Source organism: Cervus elaphus, chromosome 24, assembly GCF_910594005.1.
Source record: "Cervus elaphus chromosome 24, mCerEla1.1, whole genome shotgun sequence".
Lineage (NCBI taxonomy): Eukaryota > Metazoa > Chordata > Mammalia > Artiodactyla > Cervidae > Cervus > Cervus elaphus.
Window position 1 is genome coordinate 44,108,406 of NC_057838.1, and position 17,026 is coordinate 44,125,431.

Sequence of the window (17,026 nt, forward strand, 5' to 3'; positions counted from 1 at the left end):
GTAATGTATTTCATTTTTAACATGATTTAGATTGGTCAGTACCAATGAGTGAAAACAGTTCTGTTTTATGAAGATAGATGACTGTATAACTTTGAAATTCTTTTTTTAAGAAAATGAGGTTAAGTCCAGATTTTTTATGAGTTATTTTACTCAGAGTTTTATAAGAATTAAGCATAGTTTTCCTAATGAAGATATGTTTTTGGAAAATATAATTGTAAGAATTTACCTTCTTGTATAATTACTGTAAGGATGACTTGTTTCTTTTTAAGGTCTTAAACTGTATCAAGATATTCTTCTAAAAGTCTTAAAATATTTCTGTATTCAAATAACAGATATAATCAGTATCAGTTGTGTCCGACTCTTTGTGACTCCATGAATGCCAGGCCTTCCTGTCCACCACCAAGTCCCGGAGTTTACCCAAAGTCATGTCCATTGAGTCAGTGATGCCATCCAACCAACCATCTCATCCTCTGTCGTCCCCTTCTCCTCCTGCCCTAAATCTTTCCCAGCATCAGGGGGTCTTTTCCAGTGAGTCAGCTCGTCGCATTAGGTGGCCTAAGTATTGGAGTTAGCTTCAGCATCAATCCTTCCAATGAATATTCAGGACTGATTTCCTTTAGGATGGACTGGTTGGATCTCCTTGCAGTCCAAGGGTCTCTCAAGAGTCTTCTCCATCACCACAGTTCAAAAGCATCAATTCTTTGGCGCTCAGCTTTCTTTATAGTCAAAACTCTCACATCCATACATGACTACTGGAAAAACCATAGCCTTGACTAGACAGACCTTTGTTGGCAAAGTAATGTCTCTGCTTTTTAATATGCTATCTAGGTTGGTCATAACTTTCCTTCCAAGGAGTAAGCATCTTTTAATTTCATGGCTGCAATCATCTGCAGTGATTTTGGAACCCAGAAAAATAAAGTCAGCCACTATTTCCACTGTTTCCCCATCTATTTCCCATGAAGTGATGAGACCGGATGCCATGATCTTAGTTTTCTGAATGTTGAGCTTTAAGCCAACTTTTTCACTCTCCTCTTTCACTTTCATCAAGAGGCTCTTAGTTCTTCACTTTCTGCCGTAAGGGTGGTGTCATCTGCATATCTGAGGTTATTGATATTTCTCCCAGCAATCTTTTTTTTTTTTTTCCCCAGCAATCTTGATTCCAGCTTGTGCTTCTTCCAGCCCAGCATTTCTCATGATGTACTCTGCATATAAGTTAAATAAGCAGGGTGACAATATACAGCCTTGACGTACTCTTTTTTTCTATTTGGAACCAGTCTGTTGTTCCATGTCCAGTTCTAGCTGTTGCTTCCTGACCTGCATACAGGTTTCTCAAGAGGCAGGTCAGGTAGTCTGGTATTTCCATCTTTTTCAGAATTTTCCACAGTTTGTTGTGATCCACACAGTCAAAGGCTTTGGCATAGTCAATAAAGCAGAAATAGATGTTTTTCTGGAACTCTCTTGCTTTTTCAATGATCCAGCGGATGTTGACAATTTGATCTCTGGTTCCTCTGCCTTTTCTAAAACCAGCTTGAACATCTGGAAGTTCATGGTTCATGTTATTGTTGAAGCCTGGCTTGGAGAATTTTAAGCATTACTTTACTAGCCATGTGAGATGAGTGCAATTGTGCAATAGCTTGAGCATTCTTTGACATTGCCTTTCTTTGGGACTGGAATGAAAACTGACCTTTTCCAGTCCTGTGGCTACTGCCAAGTTTTCCAAATTTGCTGGCATATGGAGTGCAGCACTTTGACAGCATCATCTTCTAGGATTTGAAATAGCTCAACTGGAATTCCATCCCCTCCACTAGCTTTGTTCGTAGTGATGCTTCCTAAGGCCCACTTGACTTCACATTCCAGGATGTCTGGCTTTAGGTGAGTGATCACACCATCATGGTTATCTGGGTCATGAAGATCTTTTTTGTACAGTTCTTCTGTGTAAGTATCCTCCATTCACAAGTTATTGTGACTTTATATTGCTGGTAATATTGAACTCTGCAACTTTGATCCTTTAAAATACTTTTAAGCTATAGCCATTCCCTTCTCCATGGGATCTTCCTGACCCAGGGATCAAACCTGGGTCTCCCGCATTGCAGATAGATTCTTTACTGCCTGAGCCATCAGGGAAGCCCTGTTGCCTTTACATATACTCAGTTAACCTTTAGCAAATCAAGATCCTTTAACAAGACAGAATGGAAATTAAATGTATATTAATACTTTAAAAATACATTTTCTCAAATAAAACCTTACAATGCTGCAGTGATCCACAATTGTGATATAGAGAATTTACTCATAGTGCTGTCCTGAATTTATTCCCCACACTGACCTACTCCCAAGTAAGGTAAATTTCATTTCAGTCCTCAAATAATACCAAGCAAGGGCTAAAGGGAGGTTTTTCTGTTAAACTCTCTTCTTTTACAGGTAGTGATTGTCAGAGTATGGTAGGTAGAGGTGTTCCATGCCTATATGTCTTTTTTAAAATGACAGTCTTAATTTTTACCAATACATATTATTAAACGAAAATCTGTGGTCATGGGTGATAATAGGGAACACAGTGCTTGCTTTGCTTTTGTTTAAGGAATTCACTTAAATGGGATCATAATCACTTGTCTACTGTTATGAAATCTAGAAAGCTCTGAAAACCAAGTGCTTTTTAAAAATAAGCTTGTTGTCAAATCTGTTTTGGTAGTAAAGCTTGACTTTCACTGACATGAGGCTTTTATAGGCTTTATCTCACTTGGTGTGAGCATTCATGCATTTTGCAGATTATGGTGTTACAGTGTTTGGATGGTGTGCACACCCTATTAAAAAAAAATTCAGGAACCTATATGGTACCAAAGATTTTGGAAAAAGATTGTATACCTGCACTATATCTTCAGATCCTTTTAAAGTTGATACCATTATCATCTTCATTTTTAAAATGAAAAAAGGTTAAGCAGTTGGTCAAGGTCATATGGCAAATAATTTATACCATTGGGCTGCAGAGTCCAAGCTCTGAATCACTAACTATAAAATGCTGCTTGTCTTCCTGCTCTTCTGTAAAACTGTAAGTATATAGATGAACTGTAGCATAAGATCAAATTTAGTCAAAATTGGCTTGCTTAAAATTTCAATACCTTTGATTTATGGTTTAAGTAGTTGGATATATCAGAGAACCAATAAGCTGTATTCTGCAGATAGTTCATGCTAACACTTTCTGTGAGCTATCCAAAATACCAATATATGAGTGGCAAACTTAAAACACATTTAGCAAACTTGTAATGTGATGTAAAAATTATGATTATAGAAAATTTCAGTTACATAAAAGAAATAGCAGATAAACGAGTCCCATAAACTTACTAACATTTGCTCTTTAATAGCATTCAATTTATGTCCCATTCTGTTTCTTTTATATTTCGCTTGTGCTTCCTCTCAATTCATATTGGCTATTTTGAAGCAAGTTTCAGAAGTATGACTTACTTAAATCGGAAATGTTTCTATAAAAAGTAACTTTACTTCATCAACTATTTGGATACTTGCATCATAATTCATATAGGAAAGACAGGATAAATATGCTTCATTCTTTTCCTTTACCAGTTTTCATAATTAAAATTGGTTCCTTTCTGTCATCAAAGATGAGAAATGAGGTTTTTGGCTTGTGTATTTAATCAATTAGTTGGATTTTTTAAGAAAATTATTTATTTATGGCTGCATTGGGTCTTCACTCATGTGCAGGCTTTCTCTAGTTGCATTGAGCCAGGGCTATTCTTTGTTGCTGCTTGTGGGATCTGGGCTTCAGTAGTTGTGGCACATGGGCTTTAGTTGCTCCTAGGCATGTGGGATCTTCCTGAGCCAGGGATTGAACCCATGTACCCTGCATTGGCGGGCGGATTCTTAACCTCTGGACCACCAGGGAAATCTCTAGTTGGATCTTTTTGAATTTAATATTTAAGTACATTTGTGCTTCAATCCATTATAGTTACCCTACGGATGCTTTTAAATTATTCCAATTTTGGCAGGAGGGAGTCTTCTCAAATTGGTTCCTGAGTCCTTATGATATGACCCTCATAGCATTTGATTGCTTCCTTGCATCTTCCTGTAAGATCTTTCAGATTCTTCTACTACATTTCCTGCCCCATATCTAAGATTATTTTTCTTTGGGTATCCCAATTTATCCATTTTTCTTTGGATCCCATGTTCCTTAAATGGGAAAGTGTTTGCCAAGATCACAGTCTGGGCACAAGGAGAGTTTCTTGCTAGAACCAGGTTGGTTGTTTCTAGGCCTTTTCAACAGATGATGGAGAGATTTGTTTTTAAGGATAAAATATATTGTTAGTTCATACTTAAACTCCATTTCAAATTTGGAACTACAACTTCCATCAGGCTTACAGCTATACTGCATGTCAAAAATTTTAGCTTCAAAGATACCATCTTAATTACTCTTATATGGTTTATCCCAACCAACCAACCAACACTGCCACCAATAATTTGGCTTCTGAAAGCAGGTTGTGATTTATTGTAATTCTTTTATCCCTGAAGGTACATTCCACCAAAATGTACAGATTCTATTTCAAAGTCACTTGGTTTAGTTCCCCTGTTGTGGTATATGCCACAACTGTATGGCAGTTGGATTTGTTTCATTTTACTGTCAGTTTTCAAGGATTATTTAAAATTTACTTTTGTTTTATAATGTAAAATGTTCACTGATTCTAAAGTCACATCTATACAATGTATATTCGAAGAACTTACCTTCTTTGTTCCCTATACCTATATTCCTTCCTTGTTTCTATAGGTAAACATTTTAATGTTGTTATTCTATTTGTACAATTTATATACATAGATATATGTTGCCTTTCCTCAGTGAGTGATAGCATATTGCACATTGTTTTTCTACTGTGCTGTTTCCACTCAATATATCCTGCAGTGTATAGTGATATTTTTCAGTCCTTTTTTACACCTGCCTAGCTCTGCATTGTATGGGTGTATTATAGTTTATTCATCAGTCTACTATTAATAGACATTTGAGTTTATCATTTAAAACTAAACTTAAAAAAGAAACTAAACTTTAACATTGATATTTTGGGAGGGAAATTTCTATGTTAAGAATTGCTGTTACAGTATGATAGAACTCAACCTCTTGTTCTTAAAGCCCCCTTACATTTTGTCTTCTCTGAGTCTGAATGACCACAACTTAATTTTTAGCCATTTAAAATAGCACTATGTGCACCTGGCAACAGTTGGATTGGCCTGCCTGCTCTTGTAATGAGACTATTTTTAGAAGCCTTTCTCATATATTGTTCTCATGTGTTCTTATGTGTCTATATATCTCTGTCTCTATATCTTTATTACATATCACTTAGAGGCAGACTAGCTTGTGTGTTCTTTTTGAATCAACTAACAGAAAAGATGTATTTCCTGTACATGACAAAATAGGTGGCAAGTAACCTGAGAAATTACTTTTTATGGCTACTGTCCTTATTAGTAAGGGGTGGGCAAAGTATGAAATAATAGAGCAGTAGTTCCTTTAGAGGCAAAGTCTTACATGAAGAGTAAATGAGTTAGTACTGTAAATTGTTTTAGAATAATACCATGTTTCTGCATTGCGATTATTTGAAAAAAAGAAATCAAGATAATGTGGCTCATTTAGGAGGTTACCAATAGAACTTGTAACAGTTCTCCAAACAGTACCTAAAAAGAGTATTTGAAAAGTATGTAAAGATTTAGAAACAAACCGTTGTGTTTTCTGATGATCATAGTAGTTAAAACCGGTGACTTTGTGTCTGAGCGTAAATGTATTGTGATGACATAAGCTTTGATCAGTTCAATTTGAAGCAGTAATTAATGCTCAACTTTACTGTGCTCTACACTACACAGTATACTATATGGACCGAGAGTGCCAAGAGTAAAAGTGTGGGAGACGGGCGTTCAAGTAAGTATGGTAAAATAAACCATTGCAATTTAAATAACTATAATAAAACGATAAAAGTCAAACTCCACAAAGTGACATTTGAGTTGATGAGTTTTCTGATAGTCACTAAGAAAGACAAGAGTACTACTATATAATGTACAAGGCTTCGAAGAATTCTCACCACCAGAAAGTGCGGCCAACTACAAGCAGGCTCGGAGAATGAATGTGAGGGCGGCAACTTGTACCGTAAATACGGATACAGTAACCCTCCGCCTCAGTGCAACGGGAAGGAAGAAGGGAAGGAGTCCGGTTTTCTATGCAACTTGTCGCAGTGTCTCGTCAGCGACTTTTCGCTACCTCCCAAGGAGGACAGTCCGGTTTCTTAAAGTCCTGCTCCTCCGCTGGCGCTATGGCCGGGGTCGCAGCCGAGGTTCTCGTTCTGGCGGGAAACGCAGGGAGCCGCGGACCATGCCCCTTGACTCCGCGTGAGGTCTTGCGCGCGTGGTCCCGGCTCCGGCCCCGAGGACCCCATGCGGGGCGGGGGACCGGCTCCCCGCGCAGGCCGGCCTAGGTGTCCCGGCAGCTCCCGGGCGCCCCCTGGCCCGGCTCCGGCGCCGGAGGTTTCCGGTGAGCTGCAGTCGCCGGTTATGACGACTCCCTCAGCCCGAGCCGCCGCCGCCGCCGCCTCCGCAGCCCCGGCTTCTCAGGCTCCAGGTGGGACTCGCCCCGCGCTCCGCGGAATCTTCACCCGCCCCCCGCCCTCTGCCTCGCCCGGGCGCGCGGTGGGCGATTCTGCCTGCTCCCGGCGCGGCTTCCCGGCGGGCTGGCGCTTCTCCACGGGTCCCCCCGCGCCTTCCATCGCCCGAGGGCCGAGAAGGCGGACGTGGGGAAGCCGCGCTGATCCTCCCGTTACCGAGGGCTCGGCCCCCTTCACGGCGCCTGCCGCGGAGCGCGGGGCCCGGGCCTGCCGGGCGCGGGGAAGCATCGGGTTTCCCGGGCCGGGACGGAGCCTCCTTCCAGGCCCCTCCCAGGCGTGTTGAGGTCTGGGGTGGGAGGGTGCAGTGTGCGGTGCTGGGGGGCGGGCGGTCGGTCCCCGGGAATCTCTGCGCCCCGAACCCCAGCGCGGCATCATGGCTGCGGAAGGGCGCTCGCCACCGACCCCGCCGCCTTGGCTCCGCAGCCGTTGTAGCGGACCGCTGATGGACCTCACCTGGCCACCTCAGGCCCTTTCTAACCTCCTGCCTCGTAAAACTAGTGCTAGTTGGGGCGAGCCGTTTTAGGAGTCCTTGTGGGTCTGACAAGCGTTCAGCTTTTCACCTGTCCTCTGGCTTCTGTAAACTTTCCAAGCTCTGTCAGAGTGTTGTCCCGTCTCACTACTGTGTTCCTTGTCACTGTCGGAGTTCCATCTCTCATTCTCTTTCACGCTTTCTCCCTTTCCCTTCCCCTTTCTTAGGCCAGTGGAAATCCAGCCGTGGTGTCCCCATAGAGAGGTGGGGGGAACCAGCAGCTTGGTGCAGAAGGAGAAAGTAGCTCAGCTGCTGAAGCGTTGGTCTCCTGAGGTGCGCCCGCCTGCCCCTCAGGAGCTCTCCCTGCAAGAGGACTCAACCCCGGAACGGCTCTCTGTCAGGCCTGGGGTTGTGCTTTCATGCGCAGCAACCACTCCTGTTAGTTTATGCAAGTGGGTACCTGCCTTCTGCAAAAGCCAGGTTTCTGATCTGAACCTTTTCATTTTTCCCTTGGCGGAAAAATCGTTTACGGATCCCTGCGTTTAGTTATACTTAGAGCTCAGTAGAGGACAATGGACTTGGCTAACCAAAGGTCGACTTGGTCATAACAATGACCTATTTCTGGGAGAGACTGGCCATTCTGCCTGTTGAATCTGAAAACAGGGAGCAGTTTCATTTGGTGAGTCGGATTACTGTGGTGAGAACCAGTCGGATTGTTTGCTCTTAGGAATGTTTTATCTGCTGAGTGTCCTGTTGGCCTGTACCAGTTGGTGCCTGTATGAAGTGGGTCATCTCCTTGCTGCTCACTGTTAGAATCTCTTCTGTTAAGTTACTGGGTTGAGGATTGTACCTGCCACCTCACTTTTAGTAGCTTGTGTTTGTTAAGGCAGAGAAAGGTTTTATAAGCCAGGCCTTCTGGTTATGGCTTATCTCACTGAATGCCAGACCCTCTGCTTACAGGTTATCTCATTATCTCCTCTCTCAATATTTTTTTTAATTCAGAATATCACTGGAATGCAAAAGTCTTCTTTGACATCTTTTTAAGGTAATGTGTTTCATTTCTGACAGATTTTAGATACCTGAAACATCGCAGCAACTTCTGGGTGATTCTGAGGATTAAAGAGGTAAATGTTCTCATTATAATTAGAGTCACTGTTGTTATTAATGTGGATTTTAAATTTTGTGAAATTGTTATGAACTCACAGTTAGGTAAAAGTCTTAACTAAAACTATTAATTCAGGTGACCTTTATTACAAATAACAAGATACTCTTTAGGGATACCTAAAAGAACGATTACATTTACTGCAAAGGAGGAAGGATTTCTTCTTGGCATTCCAACTGTTCAGTTATGATTGCTTGTTCTTGGAACTTGAGACGTGATTGAACATAGCAGTCTGTTTCTAAAGGCCCCGTCTCCATCAGCCATATTCATTGAAAGCTGATTTTGAACTTTGGATTTTTCCAGTATGCTTCAGTGACAGCAGACCCTGCTGGGAAATAACTAATATGTACTAGGGCTTTATCATCTGGTGGGAAGACCACTTTGAAAAACTAGAGCAAATAAATCACTAAAATGAACCCCAAATGGCATGTGTATTATCTGTGGGAAAAAAAAAATCTGATTTAAGAGATTTAATCCTGGAATGAGTTAGAAAAGCAGTAAGGTTCATGACCATTATCTCTTTTCTCAATGCTAAAGCCAGATGAAGAGAATTTAAGGGTACAGCTCTGAGGCAGACTGTCTGGATTTCACTCCTAGAGTTTTCTTAGTCTTAGTTCTTAATATCATTCATTGTTCTTATACCCAGTGAAAGGTAAGCTTCACAAAGACTTCGGTGTTTAGTGTTCAGCTGCCTATTCCCTGCTGCCTCCTTGTACTTAGCAGAGTACCTGGCACACAGCATATTTTCACATACTTCAGTGATTGTTAGTTTTAATCCAGCAGGTACACACTTGCTTGGACCCATTGTACTTCCTTTCTTCTTTCTTCCTGGCATGTTTTCCTGGATCCGCATCATGTAGATCTCAGCTTAAATGTTACTTAGCAACCGCTCCCCATCCCGTGTAGCTTTAAACTTTTATTTAAGAAACACTTAACATAGCATTTAACATGCCAGGTGTATCTAGACATGTTGCCGGTATTTACCTCTCGAGAATCCTATGAGAAAGGGTTATTCTGATTTCCATTTAACAGATGGAAAAGCCTATCCACAGCAAGCTTAAATAACTTGCTGAAGGTCATTCTTCTTAGAAAGCTGCAGCCACATTCAAACCTAGGTGGCCTAGCTTCAAAGTCTGCCTGCTTAACTAGACAGCAACAAACTATGTTGTCTATCATATTACCTGACTTACATTGTTTTCTTAGCAAACAAGGTCCTGTCAAGGTCCTCCTCCCATCTTTGTAAATAAAGTTTTATTATAACACAGTCCCCCCGTTGCTAGCATAACTATGGCTGCTTTCCTGACGGGCACAGACACTATCTGACCTACAAAGCCAAAAATATTTACTGCCTGGCTCTTTCCAGAAAAAATGTGGTGGACCTTGGTTTATTTGATTCACAGCCCTTGTCATTATCTGAAGTTGTTTATTTGGTTGTTTATTTAATATCTACTGCACTAGCTTCCAAGTTCCATGAAAGCAGGGGTCTTTCCTGTTTTATTCACCACCATATACCTAGCTCCTGACACAGTGCCTGGCCTACAACAATCAGTATTTGTTGAGTAAAGGAACATTATTCAGTAAAGTAGTGAAGTTAGTTATAATTGTACTTAACCCTTAATCCCTTCGACTTCGAAGCCTCTGTCTTAATGAGGATGTTATCAATTTGACCTTTAGGTTTGGAGGTTGCTATGTTTATGCTGCTTGTCTTTGGAGCACTGCTTCCTGAGGTCCCCCTGAGTGGCCAGGACAAGGCTCCTCCCCAGGCTGATGGCATTCCAGCCACCCCTCTGTTCAACTATGCCAGCCTCCGCCTGCCGGAAGAGCATATTCCCTTCTTTTTGCACAATAACAGGCATATTGCCACAGTCTGCAGGAAAGACTCACATTGTCCTTATAAGGTAAATCTTATTTCTCCTCTTGCATATTTTTAAAAGGTTGCATTCGAGGCTGGTTTATTAGTTCCCCCATCATAACTTGAATCTGCAGGTAGACTCCTGGTTGTAACTGTGGGTCAGTTGATGTTTGTATTTCATCTCATGCTTCTTAGTGACTCAACTTTGCTTAGAAGTATGTCCCGCTCACAAGAGTGAGATTACAAATCTAAATCACTCGTAAAAGAAATAGGCAGTCTGTACAGTTTGTCTAGTCTGTAAATGAAATGAATTAGATTTGATGCAGAAAAGAACATGTAGTTGAAAGTAACTGGAGAATTTCACACCTCTCCTTTCTTAAATTGCACTTAAGAGGATCTCTCAGCACTTCCTTTTGGTAATAACACCTACACCTCTGTCTCTCCATAATTAAGACTGTTACTGTGGCCTTCCTTCTGTTTCAGAGTTGTTGGAAAGGTTTCAAATTGGAGCCCATTCAGACATCTCAGGAGGCCTGAGATCAAAGCGGGGCATTGTGAGCCATTTCCTTTCCCATGTGCTGGCACGGGAAGCATGTGGACAGGCTGGGCTGGGAAGCCAGCTGGCCCTGCCCCCAGGGGCCTCACTGAACAACCTCCTGAGCTTCCTGGGTCACAGCAGCTGTGTGTCCCCCAAGGGCTGCAGAACTATGACGTATTCCAGGGTCTCTGCTGGTCTTGATCAATCAATAACGCTGCTGATCCATTCAGTTTAGTTGTGATCCTTTTGGTGATAGAAATTCCATTTTTTATGACTCTCTTGGAACTGATTTTAGAATCAGTTTACTCATTCGACTTCATTAAGCTACTTCAAAAAGTTTCAGTTCAGCCAAGGGGGTCGGGGGAGGGATGGAGTGGGAGCTTGGGGTTAGCAGATGTAAACTTTTCTATACAGAATGGATACATACGATATGCATCCTATGTATAGCATCCTATCCTATTGTATAATATCCTATGATAAACCATAATGCAAAAGAAGATTTAAGAAAAGAATGTGTGTGTGTGTGTGTGTGTGTATATAAAACTGAATCAATTTGCTACAGAACAGTAATTAACACATTGTAAATTTCAACTATACTTCAATAAAAAATGTTAATTAAAAAAAAAATCCCAACTCAAATGATCTGTGGTAGTCTAGCTAAAACCCAGACTTTTGTTTGGAAAATAGACCTGGTAGGGAAGGGATTGGTGACTAAAGATAATTGCTGTTAAGAATCTCAAGACTGCTTTTCTTAGAATTTACTTATTTCTCTTTCATGAGTATGTATTATAAAATGTAAAAGTGAAAGTTCTAGAAAGATTGTTTTTTTTCATGGAAAAAAAAAATCAATGAGTCCTCTCTGAATGTCAGAAGGTAGACCAGTCTCAACACACACCTCTTATGTTCCAGAAACACTTAGAAAATTTGAAGTACTGCTGGGGTTATGAGAAATCCTGCAGACCAGAGTTCAGATTTGGTTACCCTGTTTGCACCTATGTGGATATGGGATGGTAAGTTTCTGGATGGAATCCCTTCTGCCCTGTACTCGTCTCCTTTCTCTGCAGTTTATGCTGACATCAATTCCAAGCTAGACTCTTTTGGTATTAGATAATAATTCCTTTAGATATTAATTTGCTTACTTCCTGAGTAACTTCACTTGTCTTGACTGTCTCCCACTGGGACAGGAGTATCTCTCATTTACTCTGCCAGAGGGATAAAACAGTGTGGTTCACAGAAAATACTTTTCCTTACCATATGCTAACAAAAGAGATGGATGGCTGACTTTGGTTTTGGAGAAGAGAGTTAAGTATAATCAGTATTTCCAATACAGACAAGGTTAATGGGGCAAAGAAGATGCAGTAATTAACAGTTCATTGTTTTCAGTTCCAAATCATCCTGACCACATCCATTTCCATTGTGTATGTTTATTATCAGGGAGTAAGTCTGTAAATAACTAATTTGGTAACCTCATGTAGTGAGGGGTAGATTTTTAAAATTATGATAGTTTACTTAAGAAAATAATGACTGACTTCTAGCAATGTAACATTTAGAAAATTTAAGGTCCAGAAAAAGTAAAAAGTTGAATATCACAGAATTGTTTTTTTTGCAAACAGGACGGACACTCTTGAATCAGCCCAGGAAATATTCTGGAAGCAAGCCGACTTCGGATATGCGGGAGAGCGTCTGGAGGAGCTCCATGTGCTCTGCCAGCCGAAGGAAAAGGTGGATGTTCAACCCCTTCATAAGTGAAGATGTTTATTTAAAAATACCTGTGGTATCTATTTATTCATTTATTTATTGAGGTGTCGTTGATGTATAATATTGTATAAGTTACAGATATATAATACAGTGATTCAGATTCACATTTTTAAAGGTTATACTCCATTGATGGTTATTGCAAAATATTGGTTATATTCTTCGTGTAGTACAATGTATCCTTTTAGCTTGTTTTATATGTCATACTTTGTACCTCTTAATTCCCTGCACTCGTAGTGGTTAGATTATAATATAAATACAAGATAGAGGGTACTATGAGAGGAAACCCTCACTCTCATGTATTTATTGGCTTAAAGTTTTATTTAAGTTCCAAAACCAAGTTGGAAGCCATGTCCTTGTTTTCACACACATATCAGATGGTCATATTTTGAGGTAGGTCAAATATTCCCCCAACATACACTAAAGAAGGTAAGTTGATGAATTACATCTTTATAAATTTCCTTGCTGGTAGTTTGGGGCAGGTGATACACTCCCACCCTGCTGTTCTGTATTTTTTGGCACTTTACATTTTGCAAAAAGGTTTTCAATATGTTATCTGATTTGATTCTCACAAACAGTATAACAAATAGGCAGGGCAGGTATTATCGGTGCTGTTGAACTAGAGAGGAAAGGTGAGTCCTCAGAAATGTGAAGTGACTTGTCAAAGACCACACAGCTACTAAGTGTGGTCTTCTACAATTCTGTTGTTGTTGTTCAGTCATTAAGTTGCATACCACTCTTTGTGACCCCAAGGACTGCAGCACAGCAGGCTTCCCTATCTTTGACTATCTCCTAGAGTTCATGTCATCAGTTCATGTCCATTGAGTCAGTGATGCTATCTAACCATTTTCTGCCGCTCCCTCTCCTTTGCCTTCAATCTTTCTAGAATTAGAATGCAGATCTTTTTCTTGTGCTTTCACTCATACCCCATTGCACTCAGTGATAAAACAAACACATTGTCAGGAGGCAGTTTGGGGTAATAAGGAGAAGAAAGGACTACTGGGTTCAAATCTTGATCTGTGGAAGCAGCACCCCACCTTTTCTGTGTTCAGTTTCTTCTGCTTTAAAGCCATGCCTGTTGGACAGCTTGTGGTAAAGCTGCAATGAGATTCTCCATTGAAAAATGCTCCATGTAGGGCCAGGCTTACAGCAAAGGGCTCAGTGATAGTTTTTTAAAACCCCAGAGAATCATAAGCACTTAGGATTAAGATCCACCCAATGTTCATGAACTGGGCCCAAGCCTCTGACATCTCAGGAGTCTCTGTTATCTCCAGCCAGTCTAAGAAACCAAAAAATATTTAAATCACTTGCATTCCAAAAGTGAATATATGCTCTGTAGTGCTTTGGAATGGTGTCACATGATAGAACTCTAAGTGATTCTAGCAAGGTGCCTGAACCATGAGATTCAGGCAAGGCGTGAACCTGCACTACTGCAAGGTGTCTTTAACAGACAGTACTTTATACTTTTGTTGGAGTCTAGCTGTTCCTGTGGAAGAGGGCAGGAAAGAGCCTCAACCCCATGTTGCACACGTCTTCCAAGGTGATTTGCAAAATGCTTTCCTCACCAAGATCTGCTTTGATGGGTTTTTTGCTATCAGGGTGTGACCCCTTACCAACTCCAGATTCTGAAACACCATGTGCGTCCAGGTTAATGGCCATTAAGGGTCAGTTGGGAGTTATGGGGAAAGCAACAAAATGGCGTTTAAATCTCACAGTACAGCCCAGGGCATATAAAAGTTTTTGAAGCTATCCCTCTTTCAATACAGTTGGCAGAAGTAGAAACAGACCCCATGGTTGACTTTTAAACTCCTTTGCCTGCACGCATACTCAGTCACTTCATTTGTGTCTGACTCTTTGCAACCCCATGGACTGGAGCCCGCCAGGCTCCTCTGTCCATGGGATTTTCCTGGGAAGAATACTGGAGTGGGTTGCCATGCCCTCCTCCAAAGGATCTGCCCAACCCAGGGATCAAACTCACATCTCCTGCATCTCCTACATTGCAGGCAGATTCTTTACTGCTAAACTACTGGGGAAAAGCTTGCTGAAAGTAACTCATATTTGACAAACTACCCTTCCTGCCTTGCATTTTAAGGTCTGTGGCATGTGCCTTCTTCCTTGTTTCCTTTGGCTCATCTTTGAAAATGCTTTTTCACACAGCTGTGAGGGTAGTGAGGGTTTTGAGTGCCCTTTTTTTTTTTCTCATGAAGATAAACTGAACCATAAATACAACTCTGGGCTCTTTAAAGTTTGAAGATTATAGAAATAGAACATTTGGGAGTTCTTTGTAGTAACCTAAAAGGGTGCAAGTTGGCAAAATTATGCTTGGGCAATGCCTCCCAGGGAGGAAAATTCTTAAACAGAAGCGTCATTGGGAAGTATTCATCACAGTGTGTGGTTGGAACAGCTACATGCTGTTAGTTTGATGTCTAGCAAGTCTGGGTGTGTCCTTGAAGTGTTAATGCTCACAGTTATCTTTTTCTTGTTTCTCCACCTTATTTCAGAATGACTCAAGTCTAGTGTGTTCCCGTTACCTTCAGTACTGTAGAGCCACCAATATCTACCTTGATTTAAGAAACATCAAGAGAAACCATGACAGGTACTTCAGTGGTGGATGTGAAAATCTAAGGAAAATCTTGAAATATTTGCAGGTCCAGGAATATGCCTTGGATTTGCTTCCTAGTAATATGGTGATGAGGTTTGAGAATGGGAGAGGGAGATGAATGACCCACACCTGTCGTAATGAGTTGATCATTATGAAGCTATGTGATGGCTACATTAGATACGATTTTGCTACTTTTTATAGAAATTTGAAATGTTCTATTACAAGAGTTAACTTCTAATGAAAAACTGATTTTGGAAATTGGTAGACCACTTTAGTTATAACCTGTGTGCCTGAGTCATGAAAAAAATTCCAAACTCAATTTTTTGTTATCCACTAGATTCAAGGAAGATTTTGTCCATAGTGGGGAAATTGGAGGACACTGTAAGCTTGACATTCGTTCGTTGATGTCTCAAGGTCAGCGCAAAAGCCCTCTGCAGTCTTGGTAAGATTTTTTTGGGTGGGCAGGGGTGGGGAATATGTTTCTGAAGTATTTGTCTTTATTTTTGATGCTTACGAATTTTCATAGGGACTCTAAATGGAAAATGTTACTCCATTTGTGGATCATTTGGCCTGAGCTTCTGGGGAGTGGTGGCTTCAGAGTGAATCATCATTTGTATTGCTGTGTATAACACATACACAGTATGTGTTCATAAAATATTAGGAAGAGATACAATATGTACTGTTTGCTAACAAAAATGTTCAAAAATGAATTTTTTTAGCTCCTCATAATTGCTGCATGTGTTTTGGGGAGTACATTTTTAAAAAATACACACTTATTAAAGCAGATACCAAGCATATAGAGAAATGTAAAGTTTAGATTTTGAAAAAGTAAGCCCACTTGAGTAACTCTTCCCTGGGTCAGAATTAGACCGTCTACCCAGGCTCTCTCCCAAATGCAAACCCCACCCTCCTTTCCAAAGATAAACACTACCCTGATTTTAAGCACCTTTCATAAGCTTTTTGAACTTTAGATAGACTGAAGAACACATTTTGATTTAAAATTTTTTGAATATTAAACTAGGTCTATCAAGACATTTACTATCTCTGGAAATTAGAGAGTTGGGGCACTTTAAAAGCTTTTTATTTTAAGATAACTTTAGAGTCATAGACATTTAAGAATAATTCAAAAGTAGCATAAGAAGTTTAAAAATAGTACAAGGAATTTCCATTGTACCCTTACCCCAGCTTCCTCTAATGATAACATCTTAAATAAGCATAGCACAGTAATCCAAAGCAGGAAATTGATTTTGGTACAATGTTATTTTTTTATTTTTCTAAATTTAAAATTTATTTTAATTGGAGGATAATTACTTTACAATATTGTAGTGGTTTGCCATACATAGACATGAATCAGCCATGGGTTTACATGTGTTCCCCATCCTGAACCCCCCTCCCACCTCCCTCCCCATCCCATCCTTCAGGGTCTTCCCAGTGCACCAGCCCTGAGCGCCCTGTCTCATGCATCGAACCTGGACTGGTGATTTGTTTCACGTATGGTAATAGACATGTTTCAATGCTATTCTCTCAAATCATCCCACCCTTGCCTTTTCCCACAGAGTCCAAAAGTCTGTTCTTTATCTCTGTGTCTCTTTTGCTGTCTCATATATAGGGTCATCGTTACCATCTTTCTAAATTCCATATATATATGTTAATATACTATATTGGTGTTTTTCTTTCTGACTTACTTCACTCTGTATAATTGGTTTATTATATAGTTTTTATATATTATAAAAACTATAATATAGTTTCATCCTCCTCATTAGAACTGATTCCAATGCATTCTTTTTAATAGCTGAGTAATATTCCATTGTGTATATGTGGTACAATGTTATTAAATAAGCACATTTGAATATTATCAGTACTTCCATGCATTCTTTATTTTTTTGGATGTAGAGCTCAGTAAAATTTGTATCATGTGTTTAGGTAAATGTAACCACTGTCATAGTCACTAAAGAAACTGTTCCATCATCCTAGAACCTGTCATGCTTCCCTTTATAGTCATACAGG

At 40.3% G+C, this 17,026-nt stretch overlaps 1 protein-coding gene across 4 annotated transcripts in view; it reads left to right on the forward strand.

Moving 5' to 3' along the window:
• The first annotated feature begins 3,842 nt into the window (after positions 1-3,842).
• EOGT (EGF domain specific O-linked N-acetylglucosamine transferase) overlaps positions 3,843-17,026 on the forward strand; it is a 42,862-nt gene continuing 29,678 nt past the window's right edge. The window contains exons 1-7 of one of the 4 annotated variants that reach the window (XM_043886997.1): positions 6,513-6,598; positions 8,179-8,234; positions 9,947-10,170; positions 11,572-11,672; positions 12,276-12,384; positions 14,919-15,013; positions 15,357-15,461. In XM_043886997.1, coding sequence (XP_043742932.1) covers positions 9,961-10,170; positions 11,572-11,672; positions 12,276-12,384; positions 14,919-15,013; positions 15,357-15,461 — 620 coding nt within the window. In that variant the 5' untranslated portion in view covers positions 6,513-6,598; positions 8,179-8,234; positions 9,947-9,960. Of the gene's footprint in view, positions 6,599-7,473; positions 7,790-8,178; positions 8,235-9,946; positions 10,171-11,571; positions 11,673-12,275; positions 12,385-14,918; positions 15,014-15,356; positions 15,462-17,026 lie in introns of those variants that run through there. The other 3 variants (XM_043886998.1, XM_043886996.1, XM_043886999.1) reach the window with 3 other exon arrangements.